The sequence below is a fragment of the Pleurodeles waltl genome, chromosome 3_2 (assembly GCF_031143425.1).
Source record: "Pleurodeles waltl isolate 20211129_DDA chromosome 3_2, aPleWal1.hap1.20221129, whole genome shotgun sequence".
In the NCBI taxonomy this organism is placed as follows: domain Eukaryota; kingdom Metazoa; phylum Chordata; class Amphibia; order Caudata; family Salamandridae; genus Pleurodeles; species Pleurodeles waltl.
Window position 1 is genome coordinate 216328103 of NC_090441.1, and position 24874 is coordinate 216352976.

At 49.3% G+C, this 24874-nt stretch overlaps 1 protein-coding gene across 1 annotated transcript in view; it reads right to left on the minus strand.

Moving 5' to 3' along the window:
* Positions 1 to 12606: 12606 nt before the first annotated feature.
* Positions 12607 to 24874, minus strand: part of LOC138286718 (zinc finger protein 665-like) — a 53774-nt gene continuing 41506 nt past the window's right edge. Inside the window, exon 2 of the mRNA XM_069227231.1 lies at positions 12607 to 24119. Coding sequence (XP_069083332.1) covers positions 22294 to 23619 — 1326 coding nt within the window. The 5' untranslated portion in view covers positions 23620 to 24119 and the 3' untranslated portion in view covers positions 12607 to 22293. The remainder of the gene's footprint in view (positions 24120 to 24874) is intronic.

Here is a 24874-nt window from a genome sequence, read left to right on the forward strand (position 1 = left end):
TCCAGAGTCCCAGTGTCCCCACTGACTCATGGTTGACTCCTGCTGGGCAGACCATCTTGGTGCTCACTAATTGCAAGCAGACTTCTGCTTAGTTGCAACCCTGCTGCAGCTGCATGCCTACAGGTAATCAAGGGAAGGATCCTTGACCTCTTTCCAGGAACCTTTGGATACTCTCTAATTGCAAGCAGGTCTCTGCTTACCCTGCTGCAGCTGTATGCCTAAAAGTACTCAAGGAAAGAGTTCTGGGCTGCTTCCCCCTTGGACCTTTTAGGTACTTACTGATTACAAGCAGACCTCTGCTCAGATTTAAACCTGTGGCAGCTGTATGAGTAGAAATACTCAAGGGAAGGGGGCCGGGCTGTCTCCTCCTGGGCAGACCATCTTAGTACTCACTAATTACAAGCAGACCTGTGCTTAGATGCAACCCTGCTGCAGCTGCATGCCAAAAGTACTCAAGGGAAGGCTGCCAAAGGGTCTTCTCCTACTGACTAATAACAGGCATATCTCTGCTTAGATGGAGCCCTGCTGCAAGTGTATGCCTATAAGTACTCAAGGGAAGAGTGCCAGACCGTCTCCTCCTAGGACCCTTCAGGTACTCAGTAATTACAAGCACATCTCTGCTTAGATGCAACCCTGCCACAGCTGTATGCCTAGAGGTACTCAAGGGAAGGTACTGGGCTCTCTTCTTCTAGGACCCTTTGGGGACTGACTAATTACAAGCAGACCTTTGCTTAGATGACACCCTGCTGCAGCTGTATGCCTAGAAGTACTCAAGGGAAGGCTGCTGGGCTGTCTCATTCTAGTACCATTCCGTAACTACAAGCAGACCTCTAGTTAGATGCAACCCTGCTGCAGCTGTATACCTACAAGTACCCAAGGGAAGAATGCTGGGCTGCCTCCTCTTTGGCAGACCCTTACGGTTGACACTAGTTACAAGCAGACCTCTGCTTAGTTGCAACCTTACTGCATGCCTAGAAGTACTCAAGAGAAGGGTTCTGGGCTATCTCCGCCCAGGACGTTTCGCAGACTCACTAATTACAAGCAGACATCTGCTTAAATGCAGCCATGTTGCTGGGCTGTTTCCTCCTAGGACCCTTTGGGTACGCACTAACTACAAGCAGACCTCTGCTTAGGTGCAACCCCGCTGCAACTGTATGCCTAGAGGTACTCAAGGGAATGCTGTTGGGCTATCTCCTCCTAGAACCCTCCAGGTACTCACTTACTACAAGCAGACCTCTGCTTAGATGCAACCCTGCTGCAGTGCATGCCTATAAGTTCTCAAGGGAAGGGTGTCTGGCTGTCTCCTCCTAGGTCCCTTTGTGTACTCACTAATTACAAGTATATCTCTGCTTGGATGGAACCCTGCTGCAGCTGTATGCCTAAAAGTTCTCAAGGGAAGGGTGCCGGGCTGTCTCCTTCTAGGACCCTTCAGGTACTCAGTAATTACAAGCAGACCTCTGCTTAGATGCAACCCTGCTGCAGCTGTTTGCCTACAAGTACTCAATGGAAGGGTGCCAGGGTGCCTTCTCCTTGGCAGACCCTTATGGTTGTCACTAGTTACAAGCAGACCTCTCCTTAGTTGCAACCCTGCTGTATGCCTAGAAGTACTCACGCGAAGGGTGCTGGGCTGTCTCCTCCTAGGTCTTTTTGCGCACATACTAATTACAAGCAGACCTCTTGTTAAATGCAGGCCTGCTGTATGCCTAGAAGTACTTAAGGAAAGGGTGCTGAGGCGGTCTCCTCCTGGGCAGACCATCTTGGTACTCACTAATCTGCTTAGATGCAACCCTGCTGCAGTGCATGCCTAGAGGTACTGAAGGGAAGGCTGCTGGGCTGTCTCCCCGTAGGACCCCTGGGGTACTAATTATAAGCAGACCTCTGCTTAGATGCATCCCTGCTGCAGCTGTATGCCTAGAGGTACTCAAGGCAAGGCTGCCGGGTTGTCTCCTCCTAGGACCCTTGAAGTACTAATTACAAGCAGACCTCTGCTTAGATGCAACCCTGCTGCAGCTGTATGTCTAGATGTACTCAAGGGAAGGCTGCTGGGCTGTCTCCTCGTAGGACCCTTGGGGTACTAATTACAAGCAGACCTCTTAATAGATGCAGCCCTGCTGTATGCCTAGAGGTACTCAAAGAAAGGGTGCCGAGGCTGTCTCCTCCTGGGCAGACCATCTTGGTACCCACTAGTCTGCTTAGATGCAACCCTGCTGCAGTGCATGCCTAGAGATACTGAAGGGAAGGCTGCCGGGCTGTCTCCTTCTAGGACCCTTTGGGTACTTATTACAAGCAGACCTCTGCTTAGATGCAACCCTGCTTCAGCTGTGTCTAGGTGTACTCAAGGGAAGGCTGCTGGGCTGTCTCCTCGTAGGACCCTAGGGGTACTAATTACAAGCAGACCTCTGCTTAGATGCATCCCTGCTGCAGCTCTATGCCTAGAGGTATTCAAGAAAAGGCTGCCGGGTTGTCTCCTCCTAGGACCCTTGAAGTACTAATTACAAGCAGACCTCTGCTTAGATGCAACCCTGCTGCAGCTGTATGCCTAGATGTACTCAAGGGAAGGCTGTCGGGCTGTCTCTTCCTAGGACCCTTGGGGTACTCATTACAAGCAGACCTCTGCTTAGATGCAACCCCGCTGCAGCTGTATGCCTAGAGGTACTCAGGGGAAGGCTGCCGGGCTGTCTCCTCCTAGGACCCTTGGGGTACTAATTACAAGCAGACTTCTGCTTAGATGCATCCTTGCTGCAGCTGTATGCCTAGGACCCTTGGGGTACTAATTACAAGCAGACCTCTGCTTAGATGCAACCCTGCTGCAGCTGTATGCCTAGAAGTACTCAAGGGAAGGGTGACGGGCTGTCTCCTCCTGGGCAGACCATCTTAGTACTCACTAATTACTAACAGACCTTTGCTTAGGTGTAACCCTGCTGCAGCTTTATACTTAAGAGTTACTCAAGGTTAAGGCAGCCAGGCTGCCTCCTAGGACCCTTTGCGTACTCACTAATTACAAGCAGACCTTTAATAGATGCAGCCCTGCTGTATGCCTAGAGGTACTCAAGGAAAGGGTGCTGAGGCTGTCTCCTCCTGGGCAGACCATCTTGGTACTCACTAATCTGCTTAGATGCAACCCTGCTGCAGTGCATGCCTAGAGAGACTGAAGGGAAGGCTGCCGGGCTGTCTCCTTCTAGGACCCTTTGGGTACTAATTACAAGCAGACCTCTGCTTAGATGCAACCCTGCTGCAGCTGTATGTCTAGATGTACTCAAGGGAAGGCTGCTGGGCTGTCTCCTCGTAGGACCCTAGGGGTACTAATTACAAGCAGACCTCTGCTTAGATGGATCCCTGCTGCAGCTGTATGCCTAGAGGTACTCAAGGAAAGGGTGCCGGGTTGTCTCCTCGTAGGACCCTTGGGGTACTAATTCCAAGCAGACCTCTGCTTAGATGCATCCCTGCTGCAGCTGTATGTCTAGAGGTTTTCAAGGGAAGGCTGCCGGGCTGACTCCTCCTAGGACCCTTGGGGTAGTAATTACAAGCAGACCTCTGCTTAGATGCAACCCTGCTGCAGCTGTATGTCTAGAGGTACTCAAGGGAAAGCTGCCGGGTTGTCTCCTCCTAGGACCCTTGGGGTACTAATTACAAGCAGACCTCTGCTTAGATGCATCCCTGCTGCAGCTGTATGCCTAGAGGTACTCAAGGGAAGGCTGCCGGGTTGTCTCCTCCTGGGCAGATCATCTTGGTGCTCACTAATCTGCTTAGATGCAACCCTGCTGCAGTGCATGCCTAGAGGTACTGAAGGGAAGGCTGCCGGGCTGTCTCCTTCTAGGACCCTTGGGGTACTAATTACAAGCAGACCTCTGCTTAGATGCATCCCTGCTGCAGCTGTATGCCTAGGACCCTTGGGGTATTAATTACAAGCAGACCTCTGCTTAGATGCATCCCTGCTGCAGCTGTATGCCTAGAGGTACTCAAGGGAAGGCTGCACGGCTGCTGCATGCGCGGAAGCTCTCAAGGGAAAGGTGCCTCACTGCGTCCTCCTCAGCAGAGCATCTGGGTACTCACTAATTACTTACTAACACATTTACTGATTTCACCTTCTATCATCTATTTGGCTGCCATGAGGCTGTTCCACTGCTGTAAGAAACAGACATTTGAATGTGTTGCTCCCAGCTGGGGTTTGGGGCCAGTCTGAATCAGTCTTCAGTGAGAAGACATCACACTTCCACCGTTTCTGGATACAAGCCAGCCCCTTCGGCTTACTGCAAACTCAACTGTGTACTCTTAGATCTCTGCACAGCTAAGCAGAGAAATGCTGCATCAAAGTCAGGAACTTTGGCTATCTCACCTGAAGGAGTGAGGCACATACTCATGGAATGAGGACAAAGCAACTGCTGCGACCTTACTGACTGCTTAGCATGTAGAGAACCAGCCTCACAGGGTGCAGACCCTGCAGACACCAAGGCCTGAGAATAGCCAACCACGACCAGACTTGCGCCTGCAGTACCACCAATGAAGATCACAGAAACTGTGCACCTAATGGCAAGCCAAGTGCAGCCTGCTTGAGATCTCCCTGTGACCCCTGCACTACCCAGAGGCCACCAGTCATGAGGTTGGCATTGAGATCTCCTCGAGGAACGTGTGCAGTGATACCAAGAATAGTTACAGCAGTGAGCAGCCAGAGGAGAGATATAGAGAGTAGATACGGCAACCAGCCCTGAACTAGAGGACTGATAGAGAGAGCAGATACAGCAGAGAGCCAGCGCTGAACCAGAGGAGAGATACAGAGAGCAGATACAGCAGAGAACCAGAGGAGAGATACAGAGAGAAGATACAGCAGAGAGCCAACGCTGAACCAGAGGAGAGATACAGACAGCAGATACAGCAGAGAACCAGAGGAGAGATACAGAGAGCAGATACAGCAGAGAGCCAACGCTGAACCAGAGGAGAGATACAGAGAGCAGATACAGCAGAGAGCCAACGCTGAACCAGAGGAGAGATACAGAGAGCAGATACAGCAGAGAGCCAGCGCTGAACCAGAGGAGAGATACAGAGAGCAGATACAGCAGAGAGCCAGCGCTGAACCAGAGGAGAGATACAGACAGCAGATACAGCAGAGAACCAGAGGAGAGATACAGAGAGCAGATACAGGAGAGAGCCAGTGCTGAACCAGAGGAGAGATACAGAGAGCAGATACAGCAGAGAGCCAACGCTGAACCAGAGGAGAGATACAGAGAGCAGATACAGCAGAGAGCCAGCGCTGAACAAGAGGAGAGATACAGAGAGCAGATACAGCAGAGAGCCAGCGCTGAACCAGTGAGATACAGAGAGCAGATACAGCAGAGAGCCAGCTCTGAACCAGAGGAGAGATACAGAGAGCAGATGCAGCAGAGAGCCAGCGCTGAACCAGAGAGATACAGAGAGCAGATACAGCAGAGAGCCAACGCTGAACCAGAGGAGAGATACAGAGAGCAGATACAGCAGAGAGCCAGCGCTGAACCAGAGGAGAGATACAGACAGCAGATACAGCAGAGAGCCAACGCTGAACCAGAGGAGAGATACAGAGAGCAGATACAGCAGAGAGCCAGCGCTGAACAAGAGGAGAGATACAGAGAGCAGATACAGCAGAGAGCCAGCGCTGAACCAGTGAGATACAGAGAGCAGATACAGCAGAGAGCCAGCTCTGAACCAGAGGAGAGATACAGAGAGCAGATGCAGCAGAGAGCCAGCGCTGAACCAGAGAGATACAGAGAGCAGATACAGCAGAGAGCCAACGCTGAACCAGAGGAGAGATACAGAGAGCAGATACAGCAGAGAGCCAGCGCTGAACCAGAGGAGAGATACAGACAGCAGATACAGGAGAGAGCCAGTGCTGAACCAGAGGAGAGATACAGAGAGCAGATACAGCAGAGAGCCAACGCTGAACCAGAGGAGAGATACAGAGAGCAGATACAGCAGAGAGCCAGCGCTGAACAAGAGGAGAGATACAGAGAGCAGATACAGCAGAGAGCCAGCGCTGAACCAGTGAGATACAGAGAGCAGATACAGCAGAGAGCCAGCTCTGAACCAGAGGAGAGATACAGAGAGCAGATGCAGCAGAGAGCCAGCGCTGAACCAGAGAGATACAGAGAGCAGATACAGCAGAGAGTCAGCGCTGAACCAGAGAGATACAGAGAGTAGATACAGCAGAGAGCCAGCGCTGAACCAGAGAGATACAGAGAGTAGATACAGCAGAGAGCCAGCGCTGAACCAGAGGAGAGATACAGACAGCAGATACAGCAGAGAGCCAGCGCTGAACCAGAGAGATACAGAGAGCAGATGCAGCAGAGAGCCAGCGCTGAACCAGAGAGATACAGAGAGCAGATACAGCAGAGAGTCAGCGCTGAACCAGAGAGATACAGAGAGTAGATACAGCAGAGAGCCAGCGCTGAACCAGAGGAGAGATACAGACAGCAGATACAGCAGAGAGCCAGCGCTGAACCAGAGGAGAGATACAGAGAGCAGATGCAGCAGAGAGCCAGCGCTGAACCAGAGAGATGCAGAGAGCAGATACAGCAGAGAGCCAGCGCTGAACCAGAGGAGAGATACAGAGAGAAGATACAGCAGAGAGCCAACGCTGAACCAGAGGAGAGATACAGAGAGCAGATACAGCAGAGGACCAGCCCTGAACCAGAGGAGAGATACAGAGAGCAGATACAGCAGAGAGCCAACGCTGAACCAGAGGAGAGATACAGAGAGCAGATACAGCAGAGAGCCAGCGCTGAACCAGAGGAGAGATACAGAGAGCAGATACAGCAGAGAGCCAGCGCTGAACCAGAGGAGAGATACAGACAGCAGATACAGGAGAGAGCCAGCGCTGAACCAGAGGAGAGATACAGAGAGCAGATGCAGCAGAGAGCCAGCGCTGAACCAGAGAGATACAGAGAGCAGATACAGCAGAGAGTCAGCGCTGAACCAGAGAGATACAGAGAGTAGATACAGCAGAGAGCCAGCGCTGAACCAGAGGAGAGATACAGACAGCAGATACAGCAGAGAGCCAGCGCTGAACCAGAGGAGAGATACAGAGAGCAGATGCAGCAGAGAGCCAGCGCTGAACCAGAGAGATGCAGAGAGCAGATACAGCAGAGAGCCAGCGCTGAACCAGAGGAGAGATACAGAGAGAAGATACAGCAGAGAGCCAACGCTGAACCAGAGGAGAGATACAGAGAGCAGATACAGCAGAGGACCAGCCCTGAACCAGAGGAGAGATACAGAGAGCAGATACAGCAGAGAGCCAACGCTGAACCAGAGGAGAGATACAGAGAGCAGATACAGCAGAGAGCCAGCGCTGAACCAGAGGAGAGATACAGAGAGGAGATACAGCAGAGAACCAGAGGAGAGATACAGAGAGCAGATACAGCAGAGAGCCAGCACTGAACCAGAGGAAAGATACAGAGAGCAGATACAGCAGAGAGCAAGCCCTGAACCAGAGAGATACAGAGAGCAGATACAGCAGAGCCAGCGCTGAACCAGAGGAGAGATACAGAGAGCGGATACAGCAGAGAGCCAGCGCTGAACCAGAGAGATACAGAGAGCAGATACAGCAGAGCCAGCGCTGAACCAGAGGAGAGATACAGACAGCAGATACAGCAGAGAGCCAGCGCTGAACCAGAGGAGAGATACAGAGAGCAGATGCAGCAGAGAGCCAGCGCTGAACCAGAGAGATACAGAGAGCAGATACAGCAGAGAGCCAGCGCTGAACCAGAGGAGAGATACAGAGAGCAGATACAGCAGAGAGCCAACGCTGAACCAGAGGAGAGATACAGAGAGCAGATACAGCAGAGGACCAGCCCTGAACCAGAGGAGAGATACAGAAAGCAGATACAGCAGAGAGCCAGCGCTGAACCAGAGGAGAGATACAGAGAGGAGATACAGCAGAGAACCAGAGGAGAGATACAGAGAGCAGATACAGCCGAGAACCAGAGGAGAGATACAGAGAGCAGATACAGCAGAGAGCCAGCGCTGAACCAGAGGAGAGATACAGAGAGCAGATACAGCAGAGGACCAGCCCTGAACCAGAGGAGAGATACAGAGAGCACATACAGCAGAGGACCAGCGTTGAACCAGAGGAGAGATACAGAGAGCAGATACAGCAGAGCCAGCGCTGATCCAGAGAAGAGATACAGAGAGCAGATACAGCAGAGAGCCAACGCTGAACCAGAGGAGAGATACAGAGAGCAGATACAGCAGAGCCAGCGCTGAACCAGAGGAGAGATACTGAAAGCAGCTACAGCAGAGAGCCAGCGCTGAACCAGAGGAGAGATACAGAGAGCAGATACAGTAGAGAGCCAGCGCTGAACCAGAGGAGAGATACAGAGAGCAGATACAGCAGAGAGCCAGCGCTGAACCAGAGGAGAGATATGAAGAGCAGATACAGCAGAGAACCAGCGCTGAACCAGAGGAGAGATACAGAGAGCAGATACAGCAGAGAGCCAGCGCTGAACCAGCGATACAAAGAGCAGATAAAGCAGAGAGCCAGCGCTGAACCAGAGGAGAGATACAGAGAGCAGATACAGCAGAGAGCCAGCGCTGAACCAGAGATACAAAGAGCAGATACAGCAGAGAGTCAGCGCTGAACCAGAGAAAAGATACAGAGAGCAGATACAGCAGAGAGCCAGCGCTGAACCAGAAGAGAGATACAGAGAGCAGATACAGCAGAGAACCAGAGGAGAGATACAAAGAGCAGATACAGCAGAGAGCCAGCGCTGAACCAGTGGAGAGATACAGAGAGCAGCTACAGCAGAGAGCCAGCGCTGAACCAGTGGAGAGATACAGAGAGCAGCTACAGCAGAGAGCCAGCGGTGAACCAGAGGAGAGACACAGAGCAGATACAGCAGAGAACCAGAGCTGCACCAAAGGAGAGATACTGAAAGCAGCTACAGCAGAGAGCCAGCGCTGAACCAGAGGAGAGATACAGAGAGCAGATACAGCAGAGAGCCAGCGCTGAACCAGAGGAGAGATATGAAGAGCAGATACAGCAGAGAACCAGCACTGAACCAGAGGAGAGATAGAGAGAGCAGATACAGCAGAGAACCAGCCCTGAACCAGAGGAGAGATACAGAAAGCAGATACAGCAGAGAGCCAGCGCTGAACCAGAGATACAAAGAGCAGATACAGCAGAGAGCCAGCGCCGAACCAGAGGAGAGATACAGAGAGCAGATACAGCAGAGAGCCAGCGCTGAACCAGAGATACAAAGAGCAGATAAAGCAGAGAGCCAGCGCTGAACCAGAGAGTTACAAAGAGCAGATACAGCAGAGAGTCAGCGCTGAACCAGAGAAAAGATACAGAGAGCAGATACAGCAGAGAGCCAACGCTGAACCAGAGGAGAGACACAGAGCAGATACAGCAGAGAACCAGAGGAGAGATACAGAGAGCAGATACAGCAGAGAGCCAGCGCTGAACCAGAGGAGAGATACAGAGAGCAGATACAGCCGAGAACCAGAGGAGAGATACAGAGAGCAGATACAGCAGAGCCAGTGCTGAACCAGAGGAGAGATACAGAGAGCAGATACAGCAGAGAGCCAGCGCTGAACCAGAGGAGCGATACAGAGAGCAGATACAGCAGAGAGCCAGCGCTGAACCAGAGGAGAGATACAGAGAGCAGATACAGCAGAGAGCCAGCGCTGAACCAGAGGAGAGATATGAAGAGCAGATACAGCAGAGAACCAGCGCTGAACCAGAGGAGAGATACAGCAGAGAACCAGCCCTGAACCAGAGGAGAGATACAGAGAGCAGATACAGCAGAGAGCCAGCGCTGAACCAGAGATACAAAGAGCAGATACAGCAGAGAGCCAGCGCTGAACCAGAGAGTTACAAAGAGCAGATACAACAGAGAGTCAGCGATGAACCAGAGAAAAGATACAGAGAGCAGATACAGCAGAGAGCCAGCGCTGAACCAGAGGAGAGATACAGAGAGCAGATACAGCCGAGAACCAGAGGAGAGATACAGAGAGCAGATACAGCAGAGAGCCAGCGCTGAACCAGAGGAGCGATACAGAGCGCAGATACAGCAGAGAGCCAGCACTGAACCAGAGGAGATACAGAGAGCAGATACAGCAGAGAGCCAGCGCTGAACCAGAGGAGATACAGAGAGCAGATACAGCAGAGAGCCAGCGCTGAACCAGAGGAGAGATACAGGGAGCAGGTACAGCAGAGAACCAGCCCTGAACCAGAGGAGAGATACAGAGAGCAGATACAGCAGAGAGCCAGCGCTGAACCAGAGGAGAGATACAGAGAGCATACACAGCAGAGAGCCAGCGCTGAACCAGAGGAGAGATACAGAGAGCAGCTACAGCAGAGAGCCAGTGCTGAACCAGAGGAGAGATACAAACAGCAGATACAGCAGAGAGCCAGCGCTGAACCAGAGGAGAGATACAGAGAGCAGATACAGCAGAGAACCAGCCTTGAACCAGAGGAGAGATACAGAGAGCAGATACAGCAGAGAGCCAGCGCTGAACCAGAGGAGAGATACAGAGAGCAGATACAGCAGAGCCAGCGCTGAACCAGAGGAGCGATACAGAGAGCAGATACAGCAGAGAGCCAGCGCTGAACCAGAGGAGAGATATGAAGAGCAGATACAGCAGAGAACCAGCCCTGAACCGGAGGAGAGATACAGAGAGCAGATACAGCAGAGAGCCAGCGCTGAACCAGAGATAGAAAGAGCAGATACGGCAGAGAGCCAGCGCTGAACCAGAGGAGAGATACAGAGAGCAGATACAGCAGAGAGCCAGCGCTGAACCAGAGATAGAAAGAGCAGATACAGCAGAGAGCCAGCGCTGAACCAGAGGAGAGATACAGAGAGCAGATACAGCAGAGAACCAGCCCTGAACCAGAGGAGAGATACAGAGAGCAGATACAGCAGAGAGCCAGCGCTGAACCAGAGATAGAAAGAGCAGATACAGCAGAGAGCCAGCGCTGAACCAGAGGAGAGATACAGAGAGCAGATACAGCAGAGAGCCAGCACTGAACCAGAGGAGCGATAGAGAGAGCAGATACAGCAGAGAGCCAGCGCTGAACCAGAGGAGAGATACAGAGAGCAGATACAGCAGAGAGCCAGCACTGAACCAGAGGAGCGATAGAGAGAGCAGATACAGCAGAGAGCCAGCGCTGAACCAGAGGAGAGATACAGAGAGCAGATAGAGCAGAGAGCCAGCACTGAACCAGAGGAGATACAGAGAGGAGATACAGCAGAGAACCAGAGGAGAGATACAGAAAGCAGATACAGCAGAGAGCCAGCACTGAACCAGAGAGATACAGAGAGCAGATACAGCAGAGAGCCAGCACTGAACCAGGAGAGATACAGAGAGCAGATACAGCAGAGAACCAGCCCTGAACCAGAGAGATACAGAGAGCAGATACAGCAGAGAGCCAGCGCTGAACCAGAGGAGAGATACAGAGATACAGAGATACAGAGAGCAGATACAGCAGAGAGCCAGCGCTGAACCAGAGGAGAGATACAGAGAGCAGATACAGCAGAGAGCAGCACTGAAACAGAGGAGCGATACAGAGATAGAGAGCCGATAGCCAGCGCTGAATCAGTTGGGTTACTGGATAGGTGGTTGCAGGATTCTGGCGACCTACATGAGGAGGATTGACTAGAGACTGATATTTCCAGCGGAAGCTGGCCATTCCAACGAACCTCTGCTTGATTCAATTCAAGATTGTACATAGGGTATACTACACACACCCTAACCCACAGACTCGGCAGGGCTGGGGACGCATACTGCTTTAGAGGGTGTGGGCAGGAGGGTGCTTTCGATCATACACTCCGAAGCTGTCCCAAGATTGGGGGTTTCTGGGAGACACTGAGGGGAACACTTGAGGAAGCAACGGGAGGGCGATTGGACCTCCAACCCAGGTTTGCACTATTGGGAGTGTAGGAACAGACAGACCACACCAGGTACAATAAATTCTTAGTAAATCTAGGCTGCATGGTAGCAAAATGGGATATTTCTAAAAAAAAATGGGTCTTGGCAACTATCCCTCAATACCAAGAATGGGTAAAAGGCATGGACCATTTTAGACTAATGGGGAAGAAAATATACCGGGGAAGGGGTTGCCATAAGAAATTTACTAAAATGTGGGGTGGATGGGATGCGGACTTCTTTACATGGGACAACCAGATGGGTGGTTTACAACAGATTTCTTTTCATTGGTGAAGTGCAGAGGCTGCCGCTCACGGGATCCCTGGATGGAAACGAACATACACTGGACATTTGAACATGGACACCGCGAAACGACAAAATGAAGCTGATTTTGTATTCTCTGTACCAAGATGCAATAGAACTGCGTTGAGTTGAGTTATAGTGTGGGAGTTTTTTTAACCTCTAAATCAATACAATATATATATTTTTTTTTAACAGATATCAAGCGTAAACACGGAAGAGAATCAGCCCTGTACCAAAGAAGACCTAACAAGAACAGAGCCACTCGGGAGCGTAAGAAAGAACTGGTGATACAAATGTGTCGAGGAACTCCTGAGCGATACACAGTCCTATGTTCTATATTAAATAAAATAATCATTAGGAGGCAGATACAAAGGGGAGGGACAGTGTACATTCCTAGTATTCACACAGAAAGAAATTCTTTATATTTTATTGATCTGTCTGATGAAAAACCTTGATGGAAATGCAAGTGTGAACATTGTATCAAGGAAAATATGTTTGACCTCTTTATCAACTGATAATCAAAATCAGTGACTGTAATTATAAACTTAACAAAACATGAATCACAAAGAGTAAGAAATATTTATCTGTCTAACAAAGGAATGTGAACTACTGGACCGCAACATTCAACATAAAAACTGGAACAATTTCCACATTGGACAGCGTAGGATGGCGGATAATTTAAAGAGACGAAGAGCGAGAAGTGGAGCGCAAGAAGGGAGAGGCGGAGGAAGAGCTGAGGGGGCTGCGGGAGATGAAGACTGGGGGGGGGGGCGAATTAGAGAGAGGTCACTGCTGAAGAGGCCGCGGTTAAAAGATGAGGGGGGAGCGTGATCCAGGAAAATCAACAATTGCACGAAAGTAAAAGCCATGCTCCCCGCATGGAAAGGAACAGTCACGCTCTACTCAGTAAAATGCACAGATCGCCCCCCTCAAGTGGTGAGAAGCACCTTCAAGTTGACCTCTCTTTTGTATATTTATCAAATGAAAAACACATAAATGAAGGGAAATTGCTGTCAGCCTACAGCATAGAAACTTCTGGCACCAATGTACAGAGGGCATCTGTTCATCCTTTTCTCTCAGACGCTGGGTACTTTCCCAAAGGGAAGATTTCTGTCTTTACTTTCCTCTGTAAATGGTGCTCAGGTTTCTAAAGACTTTGTCTGCTTTAGGAGTCCTTCCTACATCTCCAGAAGCCTCAACCGACTCTGGAAGAAAGAACAAACATGGAAGATAATGTCTCCCACGCCATCCAGTGTTCTCGCTACAGCTTTTGTCCAAGGGCCAGTCAGTGCGCAGTGAGGACACTGCACTCTGGAAAAGGTGGAGGCTTCCTTCCATAGTCCATGGAAAGTTCACATCCACGACTTGGTCTTGATACAACTGCAGGACGATGCAGACCAGAGGGGAGGCGTAGATGCCTGGATCATCCTCTTCAGGCAAGAATATTTATAGATAAAGTGTCCATGAGCACATTTCACAGCTCAAAGTGCTAGGCAGCAAACTCATGGAGCTACGCCAAGAATGTCCATCTAAAACAACAAAGTAGTTCTGCTTGCCGCATCCTGAAGCCGATTTCTTCCTAGGAGCACAACAGGAATCCCTGAAATATCCAGAGCAAAGATCTACCTCTGACACAGTGAGGAAATGTGCAGTGTGCAAAGACCCTAATACCACCAGTCTGTGGAAATTGTAGCTCAGTGGCTAATATTTTCAGAAACCTACAGTTCTTGGTGCAAAATCCAACAATTATTATTCAATGAGTGTCCTCCAAAAACACATAAACTAGGGTCCGCACGACACTTGAATGTAAGCTATTTACACAGGTCTTCACCAATTATACTTTTAGTGTGTTATTCCACAGAATCAGGTTTTTAGGTGTTTTGATTTCAAAGGCCCAAGGTTCTAATGATTGTGTTTGTTACTATATGTCTGCATGTCTGCTGCATCTGAAAGAGGGACACCCTTCTTCTTTTCAGATGCACTAGCTAAATGAAAACTTTTCACTTTGAATTTGCACAAAATTAATTTCTACTTATTGTACACATTGAAGATAAAACCATGCTCTCAACGTGAAAAGGAACAGCCACAGTTCCCCTCTCTGCACCAGAGCAAAGCTCACTTCAATAAAATGCACCCCCCACGTGGTGAGAGGCACCCTCATGTGTACCTTTTTTTGTACATTTATGCAATGAAACCCCATAAATAATGGAAACGTGCTGTCAGCATGAAAAGGTTTTTTAACACCAATGTACATAGATCATCTGTTCATCCTTTTCTCTCAGACCCGGGGCTGTCTTCCCAGGGGAAATATTTCTGTCATTATTTTCCCTGTAAATGGTGCCCAGGTTCTTAGGGTCACTGCCACACTTATTACAGTTTGGTATCCTAGCTCTCAGGATCGCTGCCAGTTATTACAGACCCTGTGCCCTCTGAGTTCTCAGGATCAGTCACATTTATTACAGGCTCTATGCTACCCCAGTTCTCAGGATCCCTGCCAGTTATTACAGATCCTCTGCTATCCCAGTTCTCAGGACCCCTGCCAGTTATTACAGATCCTCTGCTATCCCAATTCTCAGGACCCCTTCCAGTTATTACAGATCCTCTGCTATCCCAGTTCTCAGGACCCCTGCCAGTTATTACAGATCCTCTGCTATCCCAGTTCTCATGATCACTGCCACATTTATTACAGATCCTCTGCTATCCCAGATCTCTGACTCACTTATTACAGATCCTCTGCTATCCCAGTTATCCGGATCTCTGACTCACTTATTACAGATCTTCTGCTATCCCAGATCTCAGGATCCCTGCCAGTTATTACAGATCCTCTGCTATCCCAGTTCTCATGATCACTGCCACATTTATTACAGATCCTCTGCTATCCCAGATCTCAGGATCTCTGACTCACTTATTACAGATCCTCTGCTATCCCAGTTCTCCGGATCTCTGACTCACTTATTACAGATCTTCTGCTATCCCAGATCTCAGGATCACTGCCAGTTATTACAGATCCTCTGCTATCCCAGTTCTCATGATCACTGCCACATTTATTACAGATCCTCTGCTATCCCAGATCTCAGGATCTCTGACTCACTTATTACAGATCCTCTGCTATCCCAGTTCTCCGGATCTCTGACTCACTTATTACAGATCTTCTGCTATCCCAGATCTCAGGATCCCTGCCAGTTATTACAGATCCTCTGCTCTCCCAGTTCTCAGGATTCCTGCCAGTTATTACAGATCCTCTGCTTTCCCAGTTCTCAGGATCTCTGACTCACTTATTACAGATCCTCTGCTATCTCAGTTCCCGAGATCTGACTCACTTATCACAGATCCTCTGTTATCATCCCAGTTCTCAGACACATTTATTACAGTTCCTCTGCTAGCACAGTTCTCAGAATCTCTGACTCACTTATTACAGTTCCTCTGTTATCATCCCAGATCTCAAGATCCTAGCCAGTTATTACAGATCCTCTGGTATCCCAGCGCTCAGATTCTCTGACACATTTATTACAGATCCTCTACTCTCCCAGTTCTCAGGATTTCTGCCAGTTATTACAGATCCTCTGCTATCCCAGTTCTTATGCTCTCTACCAGTTATTACAGATCCTCTGCTATCTCAGTTCTCATGATCACTGCCACATTTATTACAGATCCTCTGCTATCCCCGATCTCAGGATCTCTGACTCACTTATTACAGATCCTCTGCTATCTCAGTTCTCAGGATCACTGCCACATTTATTACAGATCCTCTGCTATCCCTGATCTCAGGATCTCTGACTCACTTATTACAGATCCTCTGCTATCTCAGTTCTCAGGATCTCTGACTCACTTATTACAGATCCTCTGTTATCTCAGTTCTCAGGATCGCTGCCAGTTACTGCAGTATCTCTGCTATCCTAGATCTCAGGATCAGTCTCATTTATTACAGATCCTCTGCTCTCACAGTTGTCAGGATTACTACAGTTCCTCTGCTATCCCAGATCTCAGAATCTTTGCCAGTTGTTACAAATCCTCTGCTATCTCATTTCTTAGTATCAAAGACTCACATATTATAGCTCCTCTGCTGTCCCAGTTCTCATGATCTCTGCCAGTTATTACAGATCCGCTGCTATCCCAGTTCTCAGGATTATAGATCCTCGGCTATCCCATTTCTCAGGATCACTCAATCAATCAGTCAGTGAGTGTCTCAGGGTGCTGTGGTATTGGTCCTCTGAGCTTCAGTTGAAGAGCTAGGTCTTAAGGTTCTTCCTGAATTGAGGTATGGATGGTGACTGACTGAGGTGCGGGGGCAGGGTGTTCCAGCTTTTTGCCCCGAGCTAGGGGAAGCATCTTCCTCCAGCCGAGGTTCTCCGTATGCGGGATACGGTGGCAAGTGTCTGTTGGGGAGCGGAGAGGTCTGGCAGGAGAGTGATGCAGTGGTTGAGGTAGGTGGGTCCCAGGTGATGGAGGGCCTTGTATGTGTGGATGGGAAGTTTGAAATGTATGCCCTTCTCGATGGGGTGTCTGGTGATGTGTTCACAGCAGGGGACGTTCAGGATGAGTCTGGCGGAGGCGTTCTGGATGGGTTGTAGTTTTTCAAGTTCTTCATGGTGGGTCCAGCATAGAGGGCGTTGCCGTAGTAGAGTCTGCTGGTGACCAGGGTGTGGGTTACTGTCTTGCAACAGTCGTTTTGGATTCATCTGAAGATCTTCCGGAGGAGTCAGAGGGTGTGCAAAGAGGCAGTAGCATCAGAGTTGACTTGTCGGGTCATTGTGAGTGATGAATCCAGGATGAAGCTGAGGTTACGTGCAGAGTTTGTAGGTGTTGGGGGGCTGCCTAGTGTGGTGGGCCAACAGGATCGTCCCAGGCTGATGTAGAGGGTCCAAGGATGAGGATCTCTGTCTTTTCAGAGTTGAGTTTGAGACAGCTCTCCTTCATCCAGGCAGCAATGGCTTCCATCCCGTTGTGAAGGTTCTTCTTGGCTGTTGGAGGGTTTTTGGTCAGTGAGACGATCAGCTGGATGTCATTGGCATAGGAGACGATGTTCAGTCTGTGGCTTCTGACGATGGATGCGAGCGGGGCCATGTAGATGTTGAAGAGTGTGGGGCTCAAGGAGGGGCCCTTGGGTACTCTGCAGCTGGTCTCTGTAGGTTCTGACAGGTATGGCGGAAGTCTGGCTTTCAGTGTTCTGCCAGTCAGGAAGGAGCATATCCACTATTGGGTCTTGCCGTGGATGCCTGCTGTGTGGTGTCTGGAGCAGAGGGTGTGATGGGAAACTGTGTCGAAGGCAGCCAAAAGGTCCAGTAAGATGAGGGCTGCTCTTTGGCTGCAGTCGAGGAGCGAACGGATGTCATCTGTGACAGTGAGGAGGGCGGTCTCTGTGCTGTGGTTGGTCCTGAATCCTGATTGAGAAATCTGCAGGATGTTGTTGTCCTCTATGTGTTTGCGAAGCTGCGCATTGACGGCTTTTTCGACGACCTTGGCCGGGAAAGGCAGCAGCGAGCTGGGGCAGTAATTTTTTTTAATCCATGGGGTCGGCCATGGGTTTCTTCAGGAGCGAGCGGATCTCGGCGTGCTTCCAGTCTCAGGGAAGGTAGCCGTCTCCATTGCGCAGTTGACGGTGTTCTGGAGCTCGGGTGCGATTGGGGCGCTGGCTTTGTTGAAAATGTAAAGGGGGCAGGGATCGGTAGGAGCGCTGGAGTGGATGCTGCTCATGATGGAGCAGGTCTTGTCCATGGTGAGGGGGATCCAGTAGTGCAGGATCTGCGAGGGTTCACCAGATATGAGCTGGAAGGTTGTTGGTGGGTTCTGAGAGTCTTGGAGTCCGAAGCTATCATAGGGGTCCTTGATTTTACAATGGACGAAGGCTACTAATCTGTCGCAAAGGTCCTGGAATAGGGGGATATTCGCAGTTCTACTTGGGGTTTGGCAAATTCTTTGACCATGCCAAAGAGTTCTTTGGTGTTGTGTGCAGTGACATTGATATGGTCCTGCAGGGCGGCTTTCTTTGAGGATCTGATGAGGTGATGGTGGGTATTTGCTGTTTCTCCATCTTTTTTTCTAGCTGTCTGCAGGTGCGCTTGGAGTCCTGAAGTGCGGGGGAGAACCAGCTGGCCTTCTTGGTGTTGTGTTTAGCTGAGGTCGTTCGGAGTGCAGCTTGTGTGCTGGCGCATTCGGCGATCCATTGGTGGAAATTCTGTGCTAAGATGTTTGCATCTGTGGCATCGGGGTGGAGACTTGCTGAGGGTTTTGGTCAGCTGTTTCTCTGTGGTCTGATTCCATTTCCTGTGAGGGGAGCGGGAAGTGCTGAGGTGGACTGTAGGTGTGATGAAGAAGTGAATGCAGTGGTGGTCAGTCCAATGTAGTGTGGAGGTGTTGTCGATGGTGATGTTGCTGTTGGCGGAGAAAATGGGGTTGAGTGCATGTCCAGTGACGTGGGTTGGTGAGGTGACCAGTTGCTTGAGTCCGACTGTGGCAAGTTTCTCGAGCAGGGAAGGGTGTTGTGGTTCTCGATGTGGTAGTTGAGGTCGCCGAGGAGAAGGTAATTCATGGATGCGAGTGCGTGGGGAGCTATGAGGTCGATGATGGAGTTGCTGAAAGCTGGGCGGGGCCGGGTGGTCTGTAGATCAGGGTGCCACGAATGTTGGACTTCGGGATGGCGTGGACCTGGAAGCGGAAATGCTCCATGAGGGGGGAGTGTTCCTCTGTGTTGGTTGTCAGGCAGATGGTGGTCTGGTGTACGATGGCCAATCCGCCGCCTGGTCGGGACGGCCGGTCTTTGCGGAGCAGTTTGTAGTCGCTGGGGATGGTGATATCCGGGTCTGACACTGGGTTTGTCCAAGTTTCTGTGAAAAAGGTAATGTCTAGGTGGGTGGAGTGTAGCAAGTCCCAGAGTTCTACGGCATGTTTGTGGAGGGAGCATATGTTGAGGAGGATGCAGTTGAGGTGCTTGGGGTGGGTGTCTGAAGGTCCAATGGCAGGAGGGTCTAGTGTTTGGTGTGGGAGCAAGGGTCTGGTGGCAGAGAACAGTCCATGGGTGTCTCTGGGGGTTGCAAGAAGGCAGGTGGTGGAGCGTCCTGTGTTCAATGCATGGAGGGTCTCTGTGTGGACAGGCGCAGGCGGGCTTGCCTTCAGCGGGCCTGCGGCTCGACCACCTTTGAGAAGGGGGGGGGGGGGGGGGAGTGGGAGGGACTGGTCAGCTGGGATGCGGGAGGGTGGGAAAGTGCTTCGCAGGGACGGAGGGGCAGCAGTGGCGGGAGGGAAAGTGCAGGAAGCAGAGAGACACACTAAAATCACATACAGGCAGAAATACAGTAAAGCAGAAAAATGAAAGAAAAAAGGGGAGTAAAGCAAGAGCAACGGCAGAAAGCAGAAAAAGACAAACACACATGGAGAGATGAGGCGCAGGCAGGTGCCTGTGGGTGGAGGCGGGCGCCTGCAGGTGGAGGCGGGCGCCTGGGGGTGGAGGCGGGCGCCGGGGGTGGAGGCGGGCGCCTGCGGGTGGAGGCGGGCGCCTGCGGGTGGAGGCGGGCGCCTGCGGGTGGAGGCGGGCGCCTGCGGGTGGAGGCGGGCGCCTGCGGGTGGAGGCGGGCGCCTGCGGGTGGAGGCAGGGCTCGATCTCAGAGCCAACAGGCTCTTCAGAGGAACAGAAGCAGGGCCAATAGAGCTGATAATGGTTTAAAACTACAACATCAACCCAATAACTATTTTCATGGTGTCTATTTTATCACATTTAAAAGGGTTTTATTTTTACCAGCCATTTTAAAATGCTATACTGTATACTTATTTATTGTGTTTTATCAATACATTGTTTGAGTACAACCCGGGTTCCATCTCTCCAGGAATCCGTTCGTTACAGCCTTTTAACCTGCTACCGACGGCTGTAACAGCCATTCAAATTCCACTCCAGCGTTACCGGCCCAAGGCGAGAGGGACGGCCAATGGAAAAGGAAGCACAACTTTAATGGCCGGACACTACGAATCTGTCAGATTCTTCTGGCAGTGCACGCAGAATGTCCTGATGAAGCTCCCGGGAGACAGAGGTGGTCAACAGATCCAGCAGCCCCACAGCTTCTGCCTCCTTTCACAGCTCCTGTTGTGTCTGACCATAAGTGCTGTGCACCTGCCGACAGCAATAACTGTCAGTCATGTACAGCAGGGATCTGAAAACAGGGAGGGGTCTGTCAAAATTAGTTTTCTCTGTTTGCAAAGGCAGAGAGAAAAACTGTGAAGAATTCAACACCTCTATCTCTGGTCTCACTACATCTGCAAATCAGCGATCCTGCCAACCATGGGGCGGACCTGGCTCATCTTTTGGTTGTACCAATCTGCAGACTCACCCTGCACCAAAGATGGCCTCTCCTGGGTCCCTGACATCCCTTTCAAGTGCAGCGTGTTAGGATGTCCTAGTTCTGAAATTAAACATCCTACTTCAAGCCTGACACAATGACGTTGACCCTCACGGACTTGAAGCCCAACTTTCACTCAATGTCATATCATTTGGATTCACCCTGACAGTATCCTCTGTCTCAAGAAAGCCAAGTCAGCCTAGTACTAGTGAAAGAAAGTGACACCACTAGTCACAGAAAGTGGCTCCAGAATTGCTTTTCTAGCCCTGCTCCACACCTCCCAGATGCCACCCTTCTCCCGTTAAATGCATCCCGGATGCAACTACAGGCTCCAGAAGGACCCAAAGAAAGAGCTACAAAACCTGAAGCCTGATGGACCTCTACTAGCTCTCGTCAACCTGCAGCATGTCCAGCACCATCGGCACCGTCTGTCCTGCGGACAAGCTCAACGCCTGTGGCTGTGAGCACATCAGCAGCCAGGACATTGTTACACTTCTCCATTTAAGCAAAGGATTAGTAACAAGGATTCCTGTATCCACCAGGACTGCCCCTACCCTGCTTCTACTTAGGAATGTACTGAAGACACACCTTTTTAAAGAGCACTGCACCACAACGAAGTAGCAGTTCACCTGTACACTCAGAGCCCAGGTACCTCTCCAGCCACTCACTGGCTTTGCCCCCCGTAAAGCATTTTCTACCTTAAGGCTCCATCTGCACAATATATTTACTATGTACAAAGATACATAGATACAGGCCTTAACATGAATGGACCTCTTTATAAACTCATACATTTAAATAATACTCTATACTCTCTCAAACATGTCATAAATAACATTTTCCTACCATAGCATACCTACGGCGACCATACATGGTCACCTATTTTTAAAACTTTCTTTAACGCACAAGAGATGCAAACTGTTATTGCATATACTTTTCAATGAAATGTACTGCAGTTTTTCATTTCCCTGCAACACTCAATTACTCAGACACTTAGCACTTTGATTTGCAGAAGTATGTGCCTGTGGTTGTGGATCTATGGGAGAGTCATCTGCGGGATGGGTGGAGGGGACGAGGCGTTGTCTGAGAACACACCACCTCTGATGCAGCAAGCGTGCTGGATGCTGGGCTTTTGGTTGTTGTGTTTTGGAGGGGAGGGGAAGCTGAAAGGCATTGTGACCTCCAGCTAAGCCCCTTCACAGAGGGGCGCAGGCCATTGTGCCAATTCGTTGCTCCTCATGGGTGTATGGTAATACTGTGATCTAATTTGGTTTAGTCCCACAAAGTTGATATGGCTCTTTTCCTTTGTCTCCAATGAAGCACTGGGAAGGAATTTGCAATTCAAAATAACAATAAATGGCTTACACTGAACTGTTTACCCTTGTGCCACAACATGGATTTACTCATCTATTGCAAGGGTGCCACAACTTGTCAATATCAGCATCTTTATTTTTCTTTCACTGTTCGTTTTATCCTACATCATTGTGATATTTGATTTCCTCATTTCCTTATGTTATTAATTTGTGCTTTCCCTTCACAGGACAGAGGTATTGTCTGTGATGGATATTTATGGACACTTGTGAGACTATATTCAGGTTTATCAGGTGGTTTGCAACACTCGAAGGTATTGGAAGGTCTTGTTTTTTTGGGATGTCGGACTGGATCGCAACCACGGGGTGGGTCTGGTGCTGAGGTGACCCAATGAGGCACATCTTCTGTTCATGTGATTTGTTGGTACTGATGTAGCTATGAGGATTGATTACAACAACCACAATCACTGTACTGGCCTGGTTGTTTCCCTTCTGTGTAGTCGGCGGTGTACATTTAGACTAGCTATTCGTTTAAAGCCCTTGCCACACTCATTACACCTATATGGTTTTTCCCCCGTATGTATTCTCTGATGCACCCCTAGACTGGACGGCAGTTTAAAGCCCTTCCCACATTCACTGCATGTATACGGTCGTTCATCTGTGTGTATCCGCTGATGTGCACTTAGATAGGCTGGTACTTTAAAGCTCTTTCCACATTCACTGCACCTGTATGGTTTTTCTCCTGTGTGTATAAATTGATGTGTCCTTAGTTTTGAAGACTGATCAAAGCTCTTCCCACACTCACTGCACCTGTATTTCTTTTCCCGTGCGTGTTCTTGCCGATGGTATTTTATGGTTATTAAGTCACTGAAACTTATTCCACACTTAAAGCACTTGTACATCTTTTCTCCTCTGTGTATCCGCTGATGATGTAACAGGCTTGAAGATCGACTAAAGCTTTTCCCACATTCGTTGCATATATATCGCTTTTCTCCTGTGTGTATACGCTGATGAACTTTAAGATGTGATAAGCACCCAAATGCCTTCTTACATTCACTGCATATGTGGGTTTTTTCTTCTGTGTGTGTTCTCTGGTGGGCCTTCAGATAGGAGGGATGACTAAAGCACTTACCACATTCACTGCATCTGTATGGCTTTTCTCCTGTGTGTATATATTGATGCAGCCTTAGTTTTGAGGGAAGATCAAAAGTTTTCTCACACTCATTGCACCTATATTTATTTTCTTGTGCATGTGTTTGCCGATGGCACTTTAGAGTTATTGAATCACTGAAACCTAGTCCACACTTAAAGCACCAGTAAAGTTCTTCTCCACTATGTACTCGCTGATGGTGTAATAGGCTTGAAGACCGGCTAAAGCCCTTTCCACATTCGCTGCACACATATCGCTTTTCTCCAGTATGTACTCGCTGATGAACCTTAAGATGTGATAAAGACCTAAACGTCTTATTGCATTCATTGCATATATGGGGTTTGTCTTCTGTGTGTCTTCGCTGGTGAGCCTTCAGATACGATGGTTGGTTAAATCTCTTCCCACATTCACTGCAACTGTATGGTTTTTCTCCGGTATGCGTTTCCTGGTGGCGTTTTAGATTTGATGGGCACCCAAACCTCTTCCCACAGTCACTACAGGCATATGGCTTTTCTTTCGGTGGTAACGCCTTGTGATCAAGTATATCTTTATATACGTCCCAGGCCTGTGTTTGCTGATGGACCATCAAGGTTGGTGAAACTCTGAAAATATTATCCCATTCACTGCATGTGTCTGCCATTTTATGATGTGTTTTCAGTAACTTAGCATTATTTGTTAATTGTCAGTCTAATTCTTACCAAACGCATGTCATGCGAGCAATGAAGGGGTGTGCTGCAGAGTCAGTGCACGCAAGGATATTATTATACACTGAGTGTAGGAACTGCTCCTCACTGTGCTACTAACAGGAATAGGGTTATGGACATTTTTAGAAATAAGCGCTTTCCACAGATCTTGAGACCAAGTTGGTTTTTGGCAACTATTCATACTACAAGACTCATACTCAACCTCCCATACATGATTGTTGCCTTGTTATTATTTTATAGGTCTTTCAAGGGTCCGAGGGATGCTGTACTCCGACTCCTACAGCCGCTGTTTTGTTTTTCTTCGCTTGCTGCAGTGACCGTCTCCTCAGATGGAGGTTCTTGAGGTCTGAACCATGATTCATATCCTTCTCAAAGCTGGATGTGTTGTCATTACTTATTCCTGTAGATAGCTGGTAGAAACATTCATGGGTCCACTCTGTTGGATGAAAACATATGAAAAATCAGTAATTTAGTATTTCGATACAATCGGTTGGGCGGGGGAGGGAGAAGGGAGAAAGAACAACTTACGGTCTAGACCACAAGTGAAAATTAAAAATATTAGTTCTCAAATTTTCTTTAGCTATTGTAAAAAGATCTATTATAAAGTCTTAGAAAATTAAACATACATTTAACAATTAAGAGGAGGGGTTGGTGTTGGAGTGAGGGGTTAGGGTGGATGTAGGAACAAGCGGTTGAGTCAAAAAAGCACAGTTTCTCATTATAACTCTCACAGGAAGCTTTACTCCACTACAGAAAAAACACCAAGCTTGGCATAAAACTAGAACTTTACTCAAAGGAGTGTCTTTGCTGGGTTTCGGGCAGGTCCGTTCAGCATTTCTTGAGAAGTTATCATTACAAAAAATATGTTGGATGGGCTTTGAAGGAGTAAAAGGTAGAGCTATCTTGACAGTAGAAAAGGTGTCTTTTGTTTTGGCTCTAACTTTAGAGCTGTTTAATGAATTCACACAAAGCTTGGCAGAAACTTAGCATGCTTAGCCTATGCTTGGTATTTTAAAATCGGTGCAGCTCTTTCAAAGCAGGGCAGAGTTAAACATGTGATGAATTTGCTTGAGAACCATGTTACCAGATTTGAGTGTAACATCCAAAAAGCATGCGGAGCTGGTGAAAGGCCGCAGAGGCGGTAACTTGGCAGTGTCAAACCACCGCTGCACAAAATGTGGAGGAACATTT